The 20,172-nt window shown below is 39.3% G+C and overlaps 2 protein-coding genes across 5 annotated transcripts in view; both read right to left on the minus strand.

The window, feature by feature from the left end:
• The window catches only part of zzz3 (zinc finger, ZZ-type containing 3), a 71,896-nt gene extending 59,992 nt beyond the window's left edge, over positions 1-11,904 (minus strand). Inside the window, exon 1 of one of the 3 annotated variants that reach the window (XM_086271119.1) lies at positions 11,749-11,904. The gene's annotated coding sequence lies outside the window, so the exon portion shown is untranslated. Of the gene's footprint in view, positions 1-10,646; positions 11,275-11,301; positions 11,579-11,748 lie in introns of those variants that run through there. The other 2 variants (XM_086271120.1, XM_086271118.1) reach the window with 2 other exon arrangements.
• A 79-nt stretch (positions 11,905-11,983) lies between these two features.
• Positions 11,984-20,172, minus strand: part of usp33 (ubiquitin specific peptidase 33) — a 28,711-nt gene continuing 20,522 nt past the window's right edge. Inside the window, exons 10-24 of one of the 2 annotated variants that reach the window (XM_086271121.1) lie at positions 19,469-19,913; positions 19,217-19,357; positions 18,913-19,028; positions 18,463-18,635; positions 18,269-18,339; positions 18,138-18,171; positions 17,992-18,037; positions 17,699-17,879; positions 17,412-17,538; positions 17,066-17,235; positions 15,115-15,196; positions 14,891-14,999; positions 14,139-14,241; positions 13,377-13,445; positions 11,984-13,187 (exon numbers count right to left, since the gene is read on the minus strand). In XM_086271121.1, the coding sequence (XP_086127247.1) occupies positions 13,030-13,187; positions 13,377-13,445; positions 14,139-14,241; positions 14,891-14,999; positions 15,115-15,196; positions 17,066-17,235; positions 17,412-17,538; positions 17,699-17,879; positions 17,992-18,037; positions 18,138-18,171; positions 18,269-18,339; positions 18,463-18,635; positions 18,913-19,028; positions 19,217-19,357; positions 19,469-19,913 (2,025 nt within the window). In that variant the 3' untranslated portion in view covers positions 11,984-13,029. The remainder of the gene's footprint in view (positions 13,188-13,376; positions 13,446-14,138; positions 14,242-14,890; positions 15,000-15,114; positions 15,197-17,065; positions 17,236-17,411; positions 17,539-17,698; positions 17,880-17,991; positions 18,038-18,137; positions 18,172-18,268; positions 18,340-18,462; positions 18,636-18,912; positions 19,029-19,216; positions 19,358-19,468; positions 19,914-20,172) is intronic. The other variant, XM_086271122.1, reaches the window with a different exon arrangement.

Genomic DNA, 20,172 nt, shown 5'->3' on the forward strand with positions numbered 1-20,172 from the left:
AATTTTGAGTTAAAAATATTGAATGAGATTAAAAAAACAAAAAAACAAAACGAATTTAACCTGAAAACAAAGGTGCTGAACTGCTAAAAGCTGAAGGTTACACAGAAGAAGGAGTTGGAAAAAAACTGAAAATGTTTTAAATGTAAATTAGAAAACCCTAAGAAATGAGAAAAGAACATTTAGAGTCAGAAAACATCTGAATGAATATTAAACGGTCATATTCTTTGAATCACTGAATGACTCAAATGTGATCCCTCCACTTTGATCCACACAGTTTAAAAAGTTTAAATGCCTGAGCTTTGAAAGATACGGTGTTGGAAAGAGAACAATAATGGCGACAATTTGAGGGTAAAATGATGGCTGTAACACTGTGGACACAGCAGCAGTTGAAAGAGAAGTGCTTAAGATGAATCTTGGTACAGTGGCAGGCAGAGCTCGTTAAGCAGGCAGGTGTGAGCCTGGTTGCTATAGTGACCGCACCCAATGGCTCCATACACACGCACACAGACATGCACCTCACTTTTGCTGCTTAAAATGAACAGAAAAGTCAGGCCGAAACAAATCGTTCCCAAATGAAAAGTAAAAGTCGTATTGACAAAATTCTTTCACCGTGAGTGACAGCAATGTCTAGTCTACTGAATTCTCAGTTTTCATGCCTGTGGAGTTTATTATATGGACGTGGTGACAGTGGAAAGACACCATGCTCTTCTGATTTTCAAACGAACCTTCTGAGCCATTTTAACATTAGAGTCTATGGAAGAGTTGGAGGGAGGAGGCTGTGCATTGGTGACATTTACGAAAGAACCATAACACCTAGGACAATAGTAAACACATTGGATGAAAGAGGACAGCGATGGCTACGTTTTGAGGGTAAAATCATACCTGTAGAGCAAACGCTGCGGACACAGCAGCAGTTTTAAAAAAGATTTTAAGATTAATTTTTTTGCTCCTCTCACTCTAGCAGTTGAGCTGTCTCACTCTAGCCCCAACATTCCGTCCCATACACACCCATTATAAACTTTGAAACGGGTGAAAAAACATCATGAAACTTAAACTGGAACTGAAGAAAAAGTATAATAGATATTGAAAAGATAAATACAAGTTGAATAGTTGAATGTCTTGTCTTCGTTTTAAAGTTTGAATGGTGGCTCTATGTCAATGTATGTGGAAGTAGTAAGAGTTTAAAAATGAGTAAATTGAATGAGAATTTGAAGGGTCTCCCCATTGAAATACATTGGAAATTTTTGTTGAATAAAGTTGAATAAAATTAAAAATATGAATGTTAAAAATGAGAAAAATAGAAGCAGTCATGTCCAAAAGAATAGGAATCTAACGGTGTTTGAATGGTTTTTCTAAGTTGAACGGTTTTGAAGGAGTTAGATGCCAAAAAACGTACGGAAGATGATATAATAATAAAGATTCGAATAACAATACTGTGAATGCTTTTCAAGCATTCACACTAACTAGAAAGTGCATTTTCTGAAGAAACTGCAGTGTGAATGCTTGAATCTGAATGTATGCACTGAAATGAATTAATTGCTGAATTTTGAGTTAAAAATATTGAATGAGATTAAAAAAAAACAAAAAAAACCCGAATTTAACCTGAAAACAAAGGTGCTGAACTGCTAAAAGCTGAAGGTTACACAGAAGAAGGAGTTGGAAAAAAAACTGAAAATGTTTTAAATGTCAATTAGAAAACCCTAAGAAATGAGAAAAGAACATTTAGAGTCAGAAAACATCTGAATGAATATCAAAAGGTCATATTCTTTGAATCACTGAATGACTCAAATGTGATCCCTCCACTTTGATCCACACAGTTTAAAAAGTTTAAATGCCTGAGCTTTGAAAGACACGGTGTTGGAAAGAGAACAATAATGGCGACAATTTGAGGGTAAAATGATGGCTGTAACACTGTGGACACAGCAGCAGTTGAAAGAGAAGTGCTTAAGATGAATCTTGGCACAGTGGCAGGCAGAGCTCGTTAAGCAGGCAGGTGTGAGCCTGGTTGCTATAGTGACTGCACCCAATGGCTCCATACACACGTACACAGACATGCACCTCACTTTTGCTGCTTAAAATGAACAGAAAAGTCAGGCCCAAACAAATTCTTCCCAAATGAAAAGTACATGTCGTATTGACAAAATTCTTTCACCGTGAGCGACAGCCATGTCTAGTCTACCTAATTCTCAGTTTTCATGCCTGTGGAGTTTATTATATGGACGTGGTGACAGTGTAAAGACACCATGCTCTTCTGATTTTCAAACGAACCTTCTGAGCCATTTTAACATTAGAGTCTATGGAAGAGTTGGAGGGAGGAGGCTGTGCATTGGTGACATTTATGAAAGAACCATAACACCTAGTACAATAGTAAACACATTGGATGAAAGAGGACAGCCATGGCTACGTTTTGAGGGTAAAATCATACCTGTAGAGCAAACGCTGTGGACACAGCAGCAGTTTTAAAAAAGATTTTAAGATTAATTTTTTTGCTCCTCTCACTCTAGCAGTTGAGCTGTCTCACTCTAGCCCCAACATTCCGTCCCATACACACCCATTATAAACTCTGAAACGGGTGAAAAAACATCATGAAAGTTAAACTGGAACTGAAGAAAAAGTATAATAGATATTGAAAAGATAAATACAAGTTGAATAGTTGAATGTCTTGTCTTCGTTTTAAAGTTTGAATGGTGGCTCTATGTCAATGTATGTGGAAGTAGTAAGAGTTTAAAAATGAGTAAGTTGAATGAGGATTTGAAGGGTCTCCCCATTGAAATACATTATAAATTTTTGTTGAATAAAGTTGAATAAAATTAAAAATATAAATGTTAAAAATATGAAAAATAGAAGCAGTGTTGTCCAAAAGAATAGGAATCTAACGGTGTTTGAATGGTTTTTCTAAGTTGAACGGTTTTGAAGGAGTAGGCTTTGAAAAAACGTACGGAAAAATAAAATATAATAATAATAATAACTAGAAAGTGCATTTTCTGAAGAAACTGCAGTGTGAATGCTTGAATCTGAATGTATGCACTGAAATGAATTAATTACAGAATTTAAGTTAAAAATTTTGAATGAGATAAAAAAAAAACCGAATTTAACCTGAAAACAAAAGTGCTGAACTGCTAAAAAGGTGAAGGTTACACAGAAGAAGAAGTTGGAAAAAAACTGAAAATGTTTTAAATGTAAATTAGAAAACCCTAAGAAATGAGAAAAGAACATTTAGAGTCAGAAAACATCTGAATGAATATTAAAAGGTCATATTCTTTGAATCACTGAATGACTCAAATGTGATCCCTCCACTTTGATCCACACAGTTTAAAAAGTTTAAATGCCTGAGCTTTGAAAGACACGGTGTTGGAAAGAGAACAATAATGGCGACAATTTGAGGGTAAAATGATGGCTGTAACACTGTGGACACAGCAGCAGTTGAAAGAGAAGTGCTTAAGATGAATCTTGGTACAGTGGCAGGCAGAGCTCGTTAAGCAGGCAGGTGTGAGCCTGGTTGCTATAGTGACTGCACCCAATGGCTCCATACACACGTACACAGACATGCGCCTCACTTTTGCTGCTTAAAATGAACAGAAAAGTCAGGCCGAAACAAATCGCTCCCAAATGAAAAGTATAGGTCGTATTGACGAAATTCTTTCACTGTGAGCGGCAGCAATGTCCAGTCTACCTAATTCTCAGTTTTCATGCCTGTGGAGTTTATTATATGGACGTGGTGACAGTGGAAAGACACCATGCTCTTCTGATTTTCAAACGAACCTTCTGAGCCATTTTAACATTAGAGTCTATGGAAGAGTTGGAGGGAGGAGGCTGTGCATTGGTGACATTTATGAAAGAACCATAACACCTAGTACAATAGTAAACACATTGGATGAAAGAGGACAGCGATGGCTACGTTTTGAGGGTAAAATCATACCTGTAGAGCAAACGCTGCGGATACAGCAGCAGTTTTAAAAAAGATTTTAAGATTAATTTTTTTGCTCCTCTCACTCTAGCAGTTGAGCTGTCTCACTCTAGCGCCAACATTCCGTCCCATACACACCCATTATAAACTCTGAAACGGGTGAAAAAACATCATGAAACTTAAACTGGAACTGAAGAAAAAGTATAATAGATATTGAAAAGATAAATACAAGTTGAATAGTTGAATGTCTTGTCTTCGTTTTAAAGTTTGAATGGTGGCTCTATGTCAACGTATGTTGAAGTAGTAAGAGTTTAAAAATGAGTAAGTTGAATGAGAATTTGAAGGGTCTCCCCATTGAAATACATGGGAAATTTTTGTTGAATAAAGTTGAATAAAATTAAAAATATAAATGTTAAAAATGAGAAAAATAGAAGCAATGTTGTCCAAAATAATAGGAATCTAACGATGTTTGAATGGTTTTTCTAAGTTGAACGGTTTTGAAGGAGTAGGCTTTCAAAAAACGTACGGAATACAGAATAAAATATAATAATAAAGATTAGAAGAACAATACTGTGAATGCTTTTCAAGCATTCACACTAACTAGAAAGTGCATTTTCTGAAGAAACTGCAGTGTGAATGCTTGAATCTGAATGTATGCACTGAAATGAATTAATTGCTGAATTTTGAGTTAAAAATATTGAATGAGATAAAAAAACAAAACAAAAAAAAATGAATTTAACCTGAAAACAAAGGTGCTGAACTGCTAAAAGCTGGACGTTACACAGAAGAAGAAGTTGGAAAAAAGCTGAAAATGTTTTAATTGCAAATTAGAAAAACCTAAGAAATGAGAAAAGAACATTTAGAGTCAGAAAACATCTGAAAGAATATTAAAAGGTCATATTCTTTGAATCACTGAATGACTAAAATGTGATCCCTCCACTTGGATCCACACAGTTTAAAAAGTTTAAATGTCTGAGCTTTGAAAGACAAGATGTTGGAAAGAGAACAACGATGGCGACGTTTTGAGGGTAAAATGATGGCTTTAACACTGTGGACACAGCAGCAGTTGAAAGAGAAGTGCTTAAGATGAATCTTGGCAGAGTGGCAGGCAGAGCTCATTAAGCAGGCAGGTGTGAGCCTGGTTGCTATAGTGACCGCACCCAATGGCTCCATACACACGTACACAGACATGCGCCTCACTTTTGCTGCTTAAAATGAACAGAAAAGTCAGGCCGAAACAAATCGTTCCCAAATGAAAAGTAAAAGTCGTATTGACGAAATTCTTTCACCGTGAGCGACAGCAATGTCTAGTCTACCTAATTCTCAGTTTTCATGCCTGTGGAGCTTATTATATGGACGTGGTGACAGTGTAAAGACACCATGCTCTTCTGATTTTCAAACGAACCTTCTGAGCAAGTTTAACATTAGAGTCTATGGAAGAGTTGGAGGGAGGAGGCTGTGCATTGGTGGCATTTATGAAAAAACCATAACACCTAGTACAATAGTAAACACATTGGATGAAAGAGGACAGCGATGGCTACATTTTGAGGGTAAAATCATACCTGTAGAGCAAACGCTGCGGACACAGCAGCAGTTTTAAAAAAGATTTTAAGATAAATTTTTTTGCTCCTCTCACTCTAGCAGTTGAGCTGCCTCACTCTAGCCCCAACATTCCGTCCCATACACACCCATTATAAACTCTGAAACGGGTGAAAAAACATCATGAAACTTAAACTGGAACTGAAGAAAAAGTATAATAGATATTGAAAAGATAAATACAAGTTGAATAGTTGAATGTCTTGTCTTCGTTTTAAAGTTTGAATGGTGGCTCTATGTGAACGTATGTTGAAGTAGTAAGAGTTTAAAAATGAGTAAGTTGAATGAGAATTTGAAGGGTCTCCCCATTGAAATACATGGGAAATTTTTGTTGAATAAAGTTGAATAAAATTAAAAATATAAATGTTAAAAATGAGAAAAATACAAGCAACAGTGTCCAAAAGAATAGGAATCTAATGGTGTTTGAATGGTTTTTCTAAGTTGAACGGTTTTGAAGGAGTAGGCTTTCAAAAAACGTACGGAATAGATAATAATAAAATAGAATAATAAAGATTAGAAGAACAATACTGTGAATGCTTTTCAAGCATTCACACTAATAATAATAATAAAGATTCGAATAACAATACTGTGAATGCTTTTCAAGCATTCACACTAATAAAGATTAGAAGAACAATACTGTGAATGCTTTTCAAGCATTCACACTAATAAAGATTCGAATAACAATACTGTGAATGCTTTTCAAGCATTCACACTAATTAGAAGAACAATACTGTGAATGCTTTTCAAGCATTCACACTAATTAGTGCTACAGCTGGGCTGAATAACTTTATAAAACATTTGATCACACTTCCACCTTCCTAATAATTAACACGTTCCTGGCTTAACTCACAGGGCCTATCTTAATAGTTAATATTAAGTTCAATGTTGCATTCGGGTACCAGATTCCACAGTTATTAAATTAAAGTCGTCATTACATTGTAAATCTGACTAGCCTGCCCAACATCAGGTTCAAACTACAGTCAGACATGCCTAGCAGAAGTGCAATGACTGGAATGTTATAAAATCAGGTGACTTGCGTATTTTCCCATCCCGGCTGTTACCGAGTGGGTACAGACGAAGGCGTTCTAGAGTAACAAACATTAAACATCCTCAATGACATGACTCTCCTTGGCTGTGGAGCCTGTAGTTAGCAGGCATTAAACTACTCGCCACAACAGTGATTTCCTAAAGTATAAACACTGTGCAAGTTAAAGTGTGTTTATTTTATTTAAAAGGGACATTAACATGAGCAAATGAGACACATTTAGACGGCTTGTTTCATTTTCATCTGCAGTACCCAGCAGGCTAACTGCATTTAGAGAGAGCAAACAAAAACAAACAGAAAAGAGCAAGAATTATTTGAATGTTAAAAGATGTTACCATATAACATATTAAACGAACGTTAAAGATCATTTACAAAACAGCACAGACAGAAAACAACACAAACATGACTACTGAACCAGAGGCGGTGTCACCGTTACAATGACACCACTTCCTATTATGACAGCATTTTTGATTATCCAGGAAACAGTGATTTATAAAAAGTATGTTAGTCAGTTCTGTGGGTATAGTATTCCAGGTATGTGCTGCTCCATAAGAGAAAACAGTCTGCCCAGAAACACTTTCTCAAAAAATACAAAAACAGTTTAGATCAGTAATTGCAAAAACTAGCAAATATAAATAGATTTATAGGAGACAGAAATTCACAGATTGTTTATGTTGCAGGGTTCAACATAACCAATGGCTCTATGGCCCGGGGCCAGTAAATATATCTGATTAGTCAGCTGCTGGTCCATTTGAGTGTTTCCATCACAGCAAAATGGATGAAGCAAACATTTGATTGTCCATCTTTTTTTTTCTTAATGTCAGTATTTTCCCCTTGTAGTCTAAAACAGTGGCTTTCAAACATTTTATGACCAAGTCACACCAAAAGGCAAGCCTTCATACCATCTGTACTATCTTCCAGTTGTCTTTTAAGTTGTATACTGTCAGATGACAGCATTCTGGATACCACATTTTCAGCATCTGCAACTACAAGACACCTACGATTTAGATCATTCCTTTTTTGTGCGAAAAGAACCATGCATCACAATATAGTTGACACAAAATCCCAAGGCACACCTGGATTTGTCTCAAGGCAAACTAATTGGGAGTAGGGCTGGGCCATATTATACCGTTCACGGTAATACCGGTATAATGTTGGGCAACAATAAGGAAATGAAATATCGCGATAGAATATGGGTAAAACATGCATGCGCAGTGCCTTTGTTTTCATACGCACATGGCGGAAAAACCATGGCGGCGACGCAGAATGAGAAGGGCGAAAGCGGATCGTTGAATAAAAACGGATGAACCAGAACTGGTTTGGAAAAATGCTGCAACTTCACTGGTGTGGAACTGGTTCAGCTTTCGTCCGTCAGATACACAACAAAGCACTATTTTTGGTAGAGCATGCTAGCGGGCCGTCGTTATTACCGTGTTTTTTGGAAAATATGGCACACTTAAATTCAATCCTTTGATTTTCTGAAAATCGGCAGTGCCTCTTATAATCCTGTGTGCCTTATGTTTGAATTCTGGTTGTGTTTACTGACCTCCAAACGATTTTATGTACACGGCGCTCGAAAATTTGTAAAATGTTTTAGTACGACTTTGCTAAGCTGTGAAGCCACACCGCTTGATGGATTGTCGGAGCATTACGGCTATCGTAGGCAGGAGCCTCGCGGAGTGATACGTGCTGTACTTCAACATAATATTACCGTATTGTGTGTTTATAACCTTCTTAAGTTTTGTGGATGTTATACACGGTTGTGCTGAGGATATGTCGGCCAGTTTCCACTGGAAATGCCTTTTGGTTAAACTGTCAGCCAGGAATTTGCATTTGCACTGTTACATTTTTATATAACTTTGATGCACATAAAAAAAACAGCTGCTTGTTTAAGTGAAAATACATTGATGATTTTATTTGCACTAATAAAATTGCGGAGTTGTAAAGTATTTTGTCTCGTGACAATTATATCGTCGGTTATATCGTTATCGCAAATGTTCAAATGTATATCGTGATAAATATTTTTGGTCATATTGCCCTGCTGTAATTGGGATTCACTGATATAAAAGTGTAATACTAAAGGAAGCATATGAAGCTATTAAAAGAATGCAGAGCTTGTTAGTGCCACAGGAAAACACTGAAGGCGGCTATGACTGTGAAGCAGTCGTGAAGCTGAACCTTCACACATTTGCAACTGAAAATAGAATTGTGCACAAGCTAAAATACATTTCAAGGTTAAAATTATATAAGGTTCATTCCAACAAGTGCTTCTTTTTTCGGTAAAAAGGTTGATGAAAACAGTCATTATAACACAGGTGTAAATTATGGTGGAGCTGCAGCTTCTACACACACCCCAAGAAGCAAATGGGCAGTGTTTGCTTCCGTGGTGGAGCCTATACCTCCTAACATTTGTTTTAAAGGTTTTGTTAGCACCTACCCAAAACAGAAATCTATAAATTCTGCAATATTTTATAAATTAAGCTACTCAGCCATATATAAAAATATTAAAGCTTAAAATGTCTGTCGTTCCCCAGGGTACATCACTGTGTTAACTTTTGCTGCAGACCAAACCTGCTTGGAAGCAGTTTTTGATGGAGATTACAAATGAGCGTGTGTAAAATTGCCACATACTGACAAATAAATCCTACAGAAAATAGGATCACCACTCCTGGAAGAAACCTGAGACCGCAGGGTAAAGATAGTCTGAGGGTCTTAAGTTTTTCAAGAGCCCTGATAAGAATCAATAAGAAATATAAGTTACCAGAATCAACTTTAGTCATGCTTTTTTCCCCATTGCGACAACTGTTAAATGATTCTATTGTTCTATAAGTCTTAATTATATAATCCTTATATAGAACACCAACTTGTACTTATTAACCTTAAAATAAAATCTGAGAAGGATGAGCCTACTTTGAATTTATGTTATTTATTTTGTACTTGCTCTTAAACAATTAAACACCACAGAGGCTGCAGCTGTAAAAATAAGGCTATAACTTTCCTGCTTTCCTTAACTTTCCTTTCCTGCATGTCTAACATAAGAATTTAATGGAATATGCAGTAATCTGTCAGAATCTCATGTGTTAATGACATAGCCACAATGCTGATGTGTCTATTAACTTACACGGTTACCATTTTTCCAATTTTCCTTCCATGCTTCAATTAGGCTAGACTTTATTAATACAAAAATCAGTGGCTGTGCTGACAGCAGACCTGTCCGTGTTTGCGGCTGGTCAGACGCTGCTGCCGCCGCCGTACCTTTCTAGGGAAAGGAAACTCTTTTATAGGATGCTTCGAGCTTTTATACCCACCTTTTTATACCCACTTGAAAAAAAGATTTTTTTTTTGGTGATAAACCACTCTGTGACTAAACTGCTCATAAGTCATGCTAGCATTACAGCCATTATATCAGATTAAGAGCCACAAGAAGACACTGTTTTGGTTAATTTGCATTTTCTCTCTCTAGTATATGAGAGAGTAGACTCAGCCAAGGATACATGGTTGGGATTCATGTTTGCTTCCTATATAAACATTTGACTGTGATGTATTCTTCTCCATGAAATAAGATGTATTAATCTCCTGATCTTTCTAGAAACACACCAGCCATTAAACCCACAGCTGCCAATTTACCACAGTAAGGTGTGACAGTGTTATTTACAGTACTAACACCATATTGCAATGTACAGTCACCGATCTTGACACACCGAGATCAATTTGTACTCACAGATATCCAGAGCATAAGCAAAGATTTTGAGTGTGAAAGACATTGTATGTAATTAGAGGACCCATGTGTTACTGTACTCTCAAATCAACCCACTTCCTGCCCCTCTCTAAAACGCTTGTTTGGTTGTAGAGTTATGTTAACACGTGGTGTTTTTGCCTGCACTGTCTTGACAGATGTCTCATTTGCCATCACATAAAGAAGCACTGCTTTCACTAAGATAGCAAGCCTGTAAACTCCCAAAGCTGTGCACTAATAATAAACACGCAACTCACGAGCAAACTCAACTGTTAGCAAACCAGCTAATCTAAACGTGGGTAACAGAGTTTGGTATGATGCATGTGTTTTCCGATAAATAAACGAGCTCTGTGCCATTTTACCGTCCTGCTGGGCTCATCGTCTCCGCTGCCGACCTGAAGTTCAGCACTTCCACTGGGCCTACTGGCAACCAAACATCCGCGAAGTGGTGCTGGTGCACATTCCGATGAGAATCGCTCAAATCCCTACATCTCAGCTAAATCAACTGCCGCGAGCTCCAAGCCCACGAAGTTGGGAGGCACGAGGATGCTGTTTAAACTGACGACGAGACTGGACGGGGGCGCAGCAACAGCAGCAGCACGTGCCAGCCGGCTGAGTTGAAGACTAGTTTTTGCAGCAAAAAAAAGTTCACGATTAAAACTCACGACCACACGTCTGGACAGAAACAACCCAGTTATTTCACAGGGAGATTGCGAATTAGCTAAACGTTAGCATGCTCCAACTTCCAAGCAGACCTCAGTTGACCTAGCATGCCGTTTAGCGAGCTAACCATACAAAACTAACTTACCGTTAGCTCTCGGGGGTTAATTTAAAAAATATATATATATATTAACACTTGAGACACCAAGCCGCAGGCTGTGGCACCAGCAAAATTAAATTATAAATTATTATACACGCTCCCTGTGACACTCAACGGACAAGTGTGCTGCAGTCTAACGGAACATTTTCCCCTCTTTCTGTTGTGCTCGACTAGTTAGCCAAGTTGGCTAACGTTACCTGTGCTAGTTCTCCCGTTAAGAGAAGAATCGTGGCGATTCCTGATGAAGCCCCTCTATTACTGACACCTAGCACATGCTAGCTAGCGCGACATCGGACAGGGGCGTTAAAGCCACAAATAAGACAGCACGTAGATGGAAGAAATCGCCGCTAACACGTTTTCGCCGAGGTTTATATGTCCAGCACTGAGAAGTAGCATGATTAGCAACCAAGCACTTGGTAACCAGCTAGCAGCCGAGGCTAGCCGCAGCAACCTGGCATTAGCTCGGCGAGCTAGCTGATTGTTCCGCGCATAACTTTGCCGATGTATTTGTGTACTGCCAGCAATGGCGGTCACACACATTTTGAGTGGGCTAATAAATTCAGGTTCTGTCGTTTGCTCCACCACAAGCAACGAACTGGAGGCACACTTCTAAACAGCTTTTGTAGCTTAAGAATTACACATACCTCACTTCCGTAAATTTGCTGCACGCTCGGCCGCAGCCATGTTTTCAATCCAGTCAACTAGTCGGGGTGTGTGAGCAGCAAGCGCTCTCTCGTCAAAATGCAACACTATCCTGTACATTTTTAGTGTGCCTCTCACTCTGCAACATTTCCTAATTTATGGCTTATTGACACTTTAAGGAGAAACAACATGCAGTTTAAGAGTGACACAATTAAAGAGTGGGCACAGCATTCAACATGTTTTCATCAAGTTTTAATAGTGTCAGCCAGCAAAAATCAGAATAGATCTTACTCATATGCAAAAACTTAGAGTACAGCATTTTGTTGACTCCCTAATCAGCCAACACATTTAAGCAACACTATGCCCATACACAAAAATAATGCCTTTAATTAATCAGATTGCTCATTATGTTGCTGATTACATTACTACAATGTGCTTTCTGCAGCTGTACAGTTTTAGTGAAGACAGATCTGGATTTGCGTGCACATATCATGAGCAGCTTTGCATTTACATGCACTTACATGTGATGTTCCACTAGGATTTTAATGTTCGGAGCATGCATTCTTAAAAAGTCTGCCTGCCACGTTTCCACAAAAAGAAAAAAAAAAAAAAGATAATAATAATCTATTGACATCATGTTAAATCACTCCCTTCTGTTATAAATAACCAAGTGCTGAGTCTTGACCAACATACTATTAGTACTGGTACATTCAAATACAAACCAGACATCTGTGTGAGCATGCCAATTTGTACTTCTACAGAACAGTGCAAAACACAAAATTCATTCCTGAGACTAGTCAGCAATTAGTCCCTTCATAGCCCAAGTGTCACATTTTGCTTTCCTTGTCATTTAGTGAATAATACAACAGGAAATAAAAAATATGTGGTATATCTACAGCAAGATGTATTGTGATTCATCAGTATCGGCAACACAAGACACATGGACATAGAACATGTGCTCATTTGGTCAAAGAAGAAAAAAAACAAAACAATATGGCATTCAGTGGAATTTCTTTTAGCTGCACATATTTTAAATGCTTGGTTCTGAAAACCTGAAACATGAGTACTACAGTGCTAATAGAAATTTAAGAGCTTTTTATACAGATTTGTACAACATGACGACCCTTTTCAGTTAATTCCCTCTGTCAAAGGCTGTCACGCAGGAGTAAAGATGAGGTCCTTTGCTTGGATGCTTTTGAAACAAAAAAGTCAAGTGCAAAATAAAAGGCTTTCCGTTTCTTAAACGTTTTCGATGTTGTTGTGGTGTATTGTCAAGTTCTCAATTAAACGGAGCGAGTCTCCACCTCGATCTTCTCCTCTGATTGCGACGACTCTACTTCCTGGTGGCTGATGTTCGGTCGAACCGTCAGCAGCGGACCACCGCCGTAGATGGAGTGGAGGAAGTTCCACGTTTCCTCAGAGATCTGTCCTGAATCTGCTCCTGTAGGGTCGGTGCAATCACAAATGTATACATCGTAAACGTCAGCAACAGGAAAAACAGCTCTACAGTCCACAGCATCTCTGCAAGACTTGTTTGATGCTTTTTAAAAACCCATATTAAAATATTCAGACATACATTTCCTACTAAAACAGAAGAAACAGAATTACAACTTAAAAACATTGCTTGTACCTTGTTTGAGTGTTAAATGGCCGTTCTTGTTTACTGTTATCTTTGAATTGTCGATAGGTCCCGGTGGGTCTGGAAAAAGACGAAGAAAAGAAAATTAGTTGTGAAATTACATACATCAGTAACAGAGTTATATTCTCATATCCTAACTGTATCAAAGAGCAATGATGTTAAAATGTCAAATGCTTTTGTCACACTACAAAAAAGCAATATCTGCTCCCCATTCGCTACAGAGAGAAGACAAATATTAGAGGAGCAGAAGTCAAGACAAAGAAAAAAAAAACAGACATTTGCAGGCGTGCCAGATGCAAGCTGTTATAAATAGATGTGACAATACAAAGTAGGGGAAGCAAAGAGAAAAAAAAAATATGAGGACAAGTGGAACACCAATGAAATGCATTTTGACGCCTCATTTTGCTGGAGCAGGATAGAAACCCGACTCGGGGGACTAAAGCGAATTCTTTGAAGAAAAAAATCAAAAGAAGGAACGGGGACTCCACAGTTTCTTTTGAAAATGAGCTGTTTGTAAAAACCTGAGAATTTGGATTTTCTATAGGAAAAAAAAAAAGAAAAAAAATCTATTTGCCTTTTTTTTCCCCCCATATGTCGATGAAAACATATAGACTGGCAGTTTGTTCCAGAAACTCTGTCTCTCCATAGTAAATCGCATGGAAAACATTTAACCTTTTTAATCAGACATTTAAACAGGACTAGGGGGGTGGAGTAGGGTGGGGGAATGGAAAGGCAAGACCTCTGTCCAATTACCATTGTCTTTTCCTTTGACAAAGCCCTCCCACTCACGAAACCACTGCATGCTGATGCAGTATATGACCACTGGAGACTCCTCCTCCTGGAACGCCTTGTTCAGCTACAGAGGGAGCAGAAGGAGCCAGAGAAAGGGAGAGAGGAAGTGGGGGTGGAGTGAGAGGTAGAGACAAGAGGGAGGACGCAAAGGGGTGGGGAGGGGAAAGAGGAGGGGTAAGTGGGATGGGATAGGGGACAAAAAAAGGAAAAAAGTAAGGATGAAAGGATTGAGAGGAAATGGAAAACCAAATCAATTCTCTCTGCTAGTTACTCCAATTAGAAGACAGTCTTAAAACCACACTGCACCAGTTTCATCTCTCTTGGAAAAAGAAGAAAAAAATGACACATTTCTTGTTCTTCCTTTTTAGCTCTGTCTTACACTTACACGCACGCACGCACGCACGCACGCACGCACACACACCTATTCTGAGCAGGCAATAACAGCTGCATCTGTCCCAATGCATTAATGATAAGGCTTTCATCTGGCTTGCACCTCTCATCTCCTGCTGGGGTGAACAGCATCAACACATGCAGCCTATCAACTGGTTAAATAGACTGAAGAAAAAGGGGCCTATACACACCTATGAGTCCTGGCTGCACTGACACACCGTGCATTAAAACACACACATACACAAACCAGTTTTGAAACTATCTAAATAAAGCCGCTGCTTGGACGGCTTTTCAGGGGAGGTGAGGAGTGGGTGGGTGCTTACCCTGACAAACATGTCCAGCTCTTGCTTACGCCTTTTCTCCAGTTTTTCTATCTCAGTCTGGCACGTGTGGCAGACATACAGGTGGTTGACAGCCGGTCCCCCTCCGTACCTGCGGGAAACAGTACATACAAACTCACACGTTACTTCAGCCAAAGGAATCGCTGGATCTGAAGATGCTTAAAGCCTCCAGCCAGTCTGAAAGCAGCCGTGTCGACTTCGTGTACCTGCTGTAAAGGTGATCCCACACGTTCTGCGGCAGCATCACTACCAGGTCATCGATGAATGTCGCTTTGTTGGGCGGCACACCTGATGAAACGCAGTGAAACAGCAGTCAGACGCTTGCAGTGTAACATTTTATTTTACATGAAATGCAACAGCTCGCATGGTTACAGATCAGTGCTGAGCTTAAACAGGGCAAGAAGCTCAACTATGCACAATTCTGTCAAATTCACTGCTCAAACTGTGCTACCAATATCATTAAATATTCTTCAGTTTCTCCTTTTTTCAGACCCCCAGAGCTTGTTATTAAAACTCCTTCCCAAACTGCATGTCTAAACTCCCCGCAGGGTGCGAGACTATGAAAAAGATTATTTTTTAGATCTCCACAGAAAGTTGTTTATTTTGCTCCAATTTTTGGCTTTTTCTTGAAAAACACTTCAGATGTATTTATTACAGCCTGTGAAAACCCACTGTTTAATGTCAATTATAGCTCCAGATGGAACTTTGATTTATTGTATAAATTAGGGACTAAAAGAGTTTTTGAGCTTAAGATACTAAAAGTCAGGATACGGTGGCAACTCATTCCTAAATTTCCAGATTTTTAAATCACCTCTCTCTTTTGATCCAAATATTAAACACCAAATAGGTTGAATAAGCCCGTAAGCTTTATTATTTATTACACTTACAGGTTATAGGGTCTCATTTCCTTCTCTAAGCTAGGTTACACAAATAATTTATACAGCAAAGCTGACCTGGGTTAATTAAATGTTTGTTGACTTTTAGCAAGTCTTTTTAAAACAGCAAGATCAAGAAGGAAGTGGGAGTAGGACAAAATAACAACCCTTCCATGTTGCTGCATTAAAGCTCTTTGAATTCATTTGTCAGCTTAAGTTCATCTTGACATGTGAGAAAGATATGAGCAGCAGTTTCCCCTAGACTGAAAATCTACACTGCTGCTCCCCCAACCCTCTTGAATATTTCATTGGGCCTTGTCTTATTGATTTATAATAGGCAAAATTTAATTAAGAACCTCTAATCTTAATAGGCAAACAACAAGGCTTGCAGTAGGACCCTGCAGATACTGAAGAATGTGGGGGGGAAAAAAGTGAACGTGCAAAAAAGCACTGAAATTTTGATGCAACGTGAAAGCCGAGATAAGATAATGAACCAAATAATGAAAAGTGACGTGTGAACCCTAAATAAATCTAAAATGATCTTAATTACTCAGTGTACCAGGTAATTAAAGTCTTTAAATTCGCTTCTTTAATCTAAGATACTTTGACTAAAATGAACAATTCAAAGAAAAATTAGTGGTTTTTTTATGTCTGCACCAGCACCATTTTACAGCTGTTTATTTCAAAAAGTCCTCCTGGGAAAACATGCAGCCAGAGCTTCTTGATGGAGTCTTAGTGTGTTTTTCATGGCACACTTGAACAGGAAAGTGAAAATAAGCTGTGATGTTTTCGGCTTTGCACACAAAATAAAACAACTGGCTGCACTGCCACAAAGCAATCATGGTTTCACTGCACTGATATTATCTCTGCTTATGTACCTGACTAGCCAGTTATTATGTGCTTAGGTGCTGGTGACTACCAAGCAGGAGGGAGAAAGCTGTAAGTGCTTATTTACAGTGTGTAAACACATTCTCTGTTCTGCACAAATTATTTTTCAGTTACGTCACTTCCATTCGCATGAACCCTTTTAGGACTTTTTTCCCCCTTTCTCTGCTAAAAACAGAATGAAGGATCATCTTCACAGAGAGAAGAAACCCCTCCCCCTCTTCTGAAGTTGGAAATGCCGTTGTCAGAATCAGAAATCCAGAGCGAGAACAAAAGCCAAAGCTGTGTCAAAGTCAAAGCAAAACGTTTTGCACAAAGCATTTAGACACAGGGCGAGGAAAAGGACAATCTGACCTCCGAGTGGCTTCAGCAGGAAAACTGACATTTTCATACGCACCTCCATGCAAACACAGGAAGTCATCATTGGAAATGGGCCCTGGCTCGGCAAATGTCTTGAACTTGTTAAGCCACTGGCGGGAGACGTAGAACTGCAGAAGGCTGGGCTCCATCATGTTGAATAAGCCCGACACCCTCCTACGTTCTTTCACTGCATCCTCATTGCTCTTTCTGGGACAGAAACAGATCAAATATTAATCAGTATTTTAGATGAATAAGAAAAAGTACGATCCAATTTTTAATAGCTGAGCAGCGTAGTGAATTTTAAAATGCTACAGAGATAAATGAGAGCTTGTTTTTACATTTGTTCAGGTAGGAGTTATAGAAGTACAGTGTGCCAGGCTTACTTATAAAAGAGCACGTAAGCTTCAGCATTCTGGACACAGGCTTCAGACACCTCAGTCACACTTTGGTCGTCAAATTCATACCACAGATTGTTCACATCATTCCTGCAATAGGCTATGTAGTGGCCATCTGGGAGAAGACAGGGGGATGTGTTAGAGCAGCATTCACAAATCTATCAAGTAAGTGTGAATTTTATTTCCAGGGGAATGAATGCAGGACACTCGTATGTGCCAAATGGTGGCAGCTGCCCTGGTCTCATGCAGAAAAGGGAGTGACTGCGCCCACTCACTGCTGGCAGTGCCATGATGACAGATGACTGACAGCAGGTCGTAGCTGGTGGTCTGGGCGGAGCTGTCTTTGGCCAAGAAAGGCTGCAAGTCCAGGCCCTCGAGGGGGAATGACACATGGGTGCTTATCTTGGTGGAGAACATCAGTTCGTGTCTGAAGCGCTTCAAGTGAATACACAGGATCTGAAGCAGGAGAATGAAAACATTTCTCATTTCAGAAGCTTGGCATTTGAAGACATATTGGATAAATATTTGGATTTCTTCATCATATAAATATCTAGAAATGTCAGTTTACCTCTGGCAAACTTTGCATTTTACAAAATTTGACTCCATTTCGTAATCTATGAGGGGGGAGGGAAAAAAAGATCAATGAGAGGAGCAGTCATTGCAGGTGCAGTCCATTTAGATCTCATTTTAGTTAATGTGCAATAAATTACTCACTTCTTGCATTTTTCACAACTGTACATGTTATCTCCTAAGGGAAAAAATTAAAAACACAAAACAAACAATTATTGAGACATCATTCTTGATGTTTGTACTGGCACAACATATTTTTCCACCCACCCGCTTACCCTTTAGCTCATCTCTGGCAAAGAAAGCTGCAAGGCAGTCTTGTAGTGTAACCACTGGACCCCAGAACCAACTAACAGGAGAAACAAACACAGAAGGAGGTGAATTTTAGACAAAAACAGAAAGCAGCTACTGAGTGGTGCCTGATGTAAAAAACAAATAAATAAAAAATACAGCATATGGGTTATAGACACACCTCTTGATGTACTCCATGACAAATGCTATCCACCCCTGTGGTGCATAAGCTTCCCCGCAGGAGCCAGCTTTTACCAGGGAGGTTTGGTGGGTGGATGAGTGGAGCTTGGCCAGGTCTTCCTTCCCTGGAATGGGCAACGAGATATCCTGGAAGTTCTCCAGGGTCACAGACACCTGATGGCCACAGAAGGTAGAAGTGTAATGGGGTTGTTGTTTTTTTTGCTTTTTCATTTGTTTGTGTTTTTTTTTTTTTTATAAGGATTTGTCAGGAGCTGTCACTTTGCAGAATTATCCTTAAGGCGAAAATGTCACTGTGATCACAGATCATCTTTCCTCCCATCATCAGAATGGCATTTTTTCTACCTACTCCTCTGTTGCGGCTCAACATCTCAGCATTTTCATTAACATTTCAATTGGATCTAACAACAAAAAGACAACCAAAAGCACTAACCCGATCACAGGTGAGGCACTGTACTGAGCTGACAATGGTCCCGTCGAACACGTCTGAGATAATGCTGCGATATTTCTTCTGGCGCTTGTTCTTTGGCGGGGAGAATGTGGTCACTGCTGTGAGAAAGCAGACAGAGGCAGAGAAATTTGAGAATACAGTACAGCATGTCTCACACAAGAGTCAGCAAGGATAGTTTTGGGATACTGTTACCTTGCTAACCTCTTTATATTTACAGTTCTTATTCTGGGTACGACTCCCTCTCATAATGGAGATGAACTCGCTGGCACTAAACAAAGTTTAATACCTTTCTTGTGTGCCGGGTTCAGACTGGGCCAGCCAGAGGCTGCTTTGGGTGGACTGCTGGACATTTTGGGAATGTGCCCCTCCATGGGGACTGGACTTTGTGGTCTTGTAGTGTTTGGCATTTGGATATCTGGAAAGCAATCTGCAAGAAAAAAAAAGACCAAGGTTTAGAGACTCTTAAGGTCATAAATTTAGCCGTGAATATCAAAAAGTCATCCCGTGAAATATGAGCCACTATTTCTCATGTGTTTACCTGACGCTCTGCCTTGAACCTTGATGGCTCCCTGGCTGCTGATAATAGGCGTGGTCTCTGTAGTGGTATCAACATCTTTGTCGATGTCCACTCCAGTGCTTCCACCCGTAATGCCATTAGTCCCGGAGCGATACAGGTCATTAATCATGTTCTTCTCCTTCTGCCACTCCCTATTGGCCTGAATCTCATCTTGCTCGGGAATCAGCATCTCTGCTTCGTTGGTGTCATCTATCAACGCATTCCCACCCTGCACTTCATTTTCGGCCCTCTCGCTGCTACCGCAGGACTCACATGACTGGAAGTCATTGTCTGACTGGCTATGGTTGTCCTCCTCGGGACTGTCGTCCATTGTGATGCTGTGAGACTGGTCGCAGGGCTCAGGTAGCTGCTCCTTCAGCTCTTCATGAAGCTGATCCATTAAGCAGCGCAGAAACTCCTGGGAATCCTACAGTGCAGTTAAACACAAAATATTAGCAGGGCAAGATATTTATTCTACTATCTTGGTCACCATAGCATGTGGAAATCAGAGCTCCTTATAACTCACCATTTATTCCTCCAATATATTACTGAGTTTGACAGGCAAAGTGAAGCACATCTTCTTCCAAATTACATAAAACAACCACTTCACCTCCGTGTTTATCCCAATTTTGATCACAACATCTGAAACCAAATGCTCATGAACGTGTAATCAAAGTTAATGAACC

This window comes from Aulonocara sp. 'chitande type north' Nkhata Bay, linkage group LG18 (genome assembly GCF_057382095.1).
Source record: "Aulonocara sp. 'chitande type north' Nkhata Bay isolate Kocher_YH1m ecotype deep benthic linkage group LG18, A_spYH_male_GT1.1, whole genome shotgun sequence".
In the NCBI taxonomy this organism is placed as follows: domain Eukaryota; kingdom Metazoa; phylum Chordata; class Actinopteri; order Cichliformes; family Cichlidae; genus Aulonocara; species Aulonocara sp. 'chitande type north' Nkhata Bay.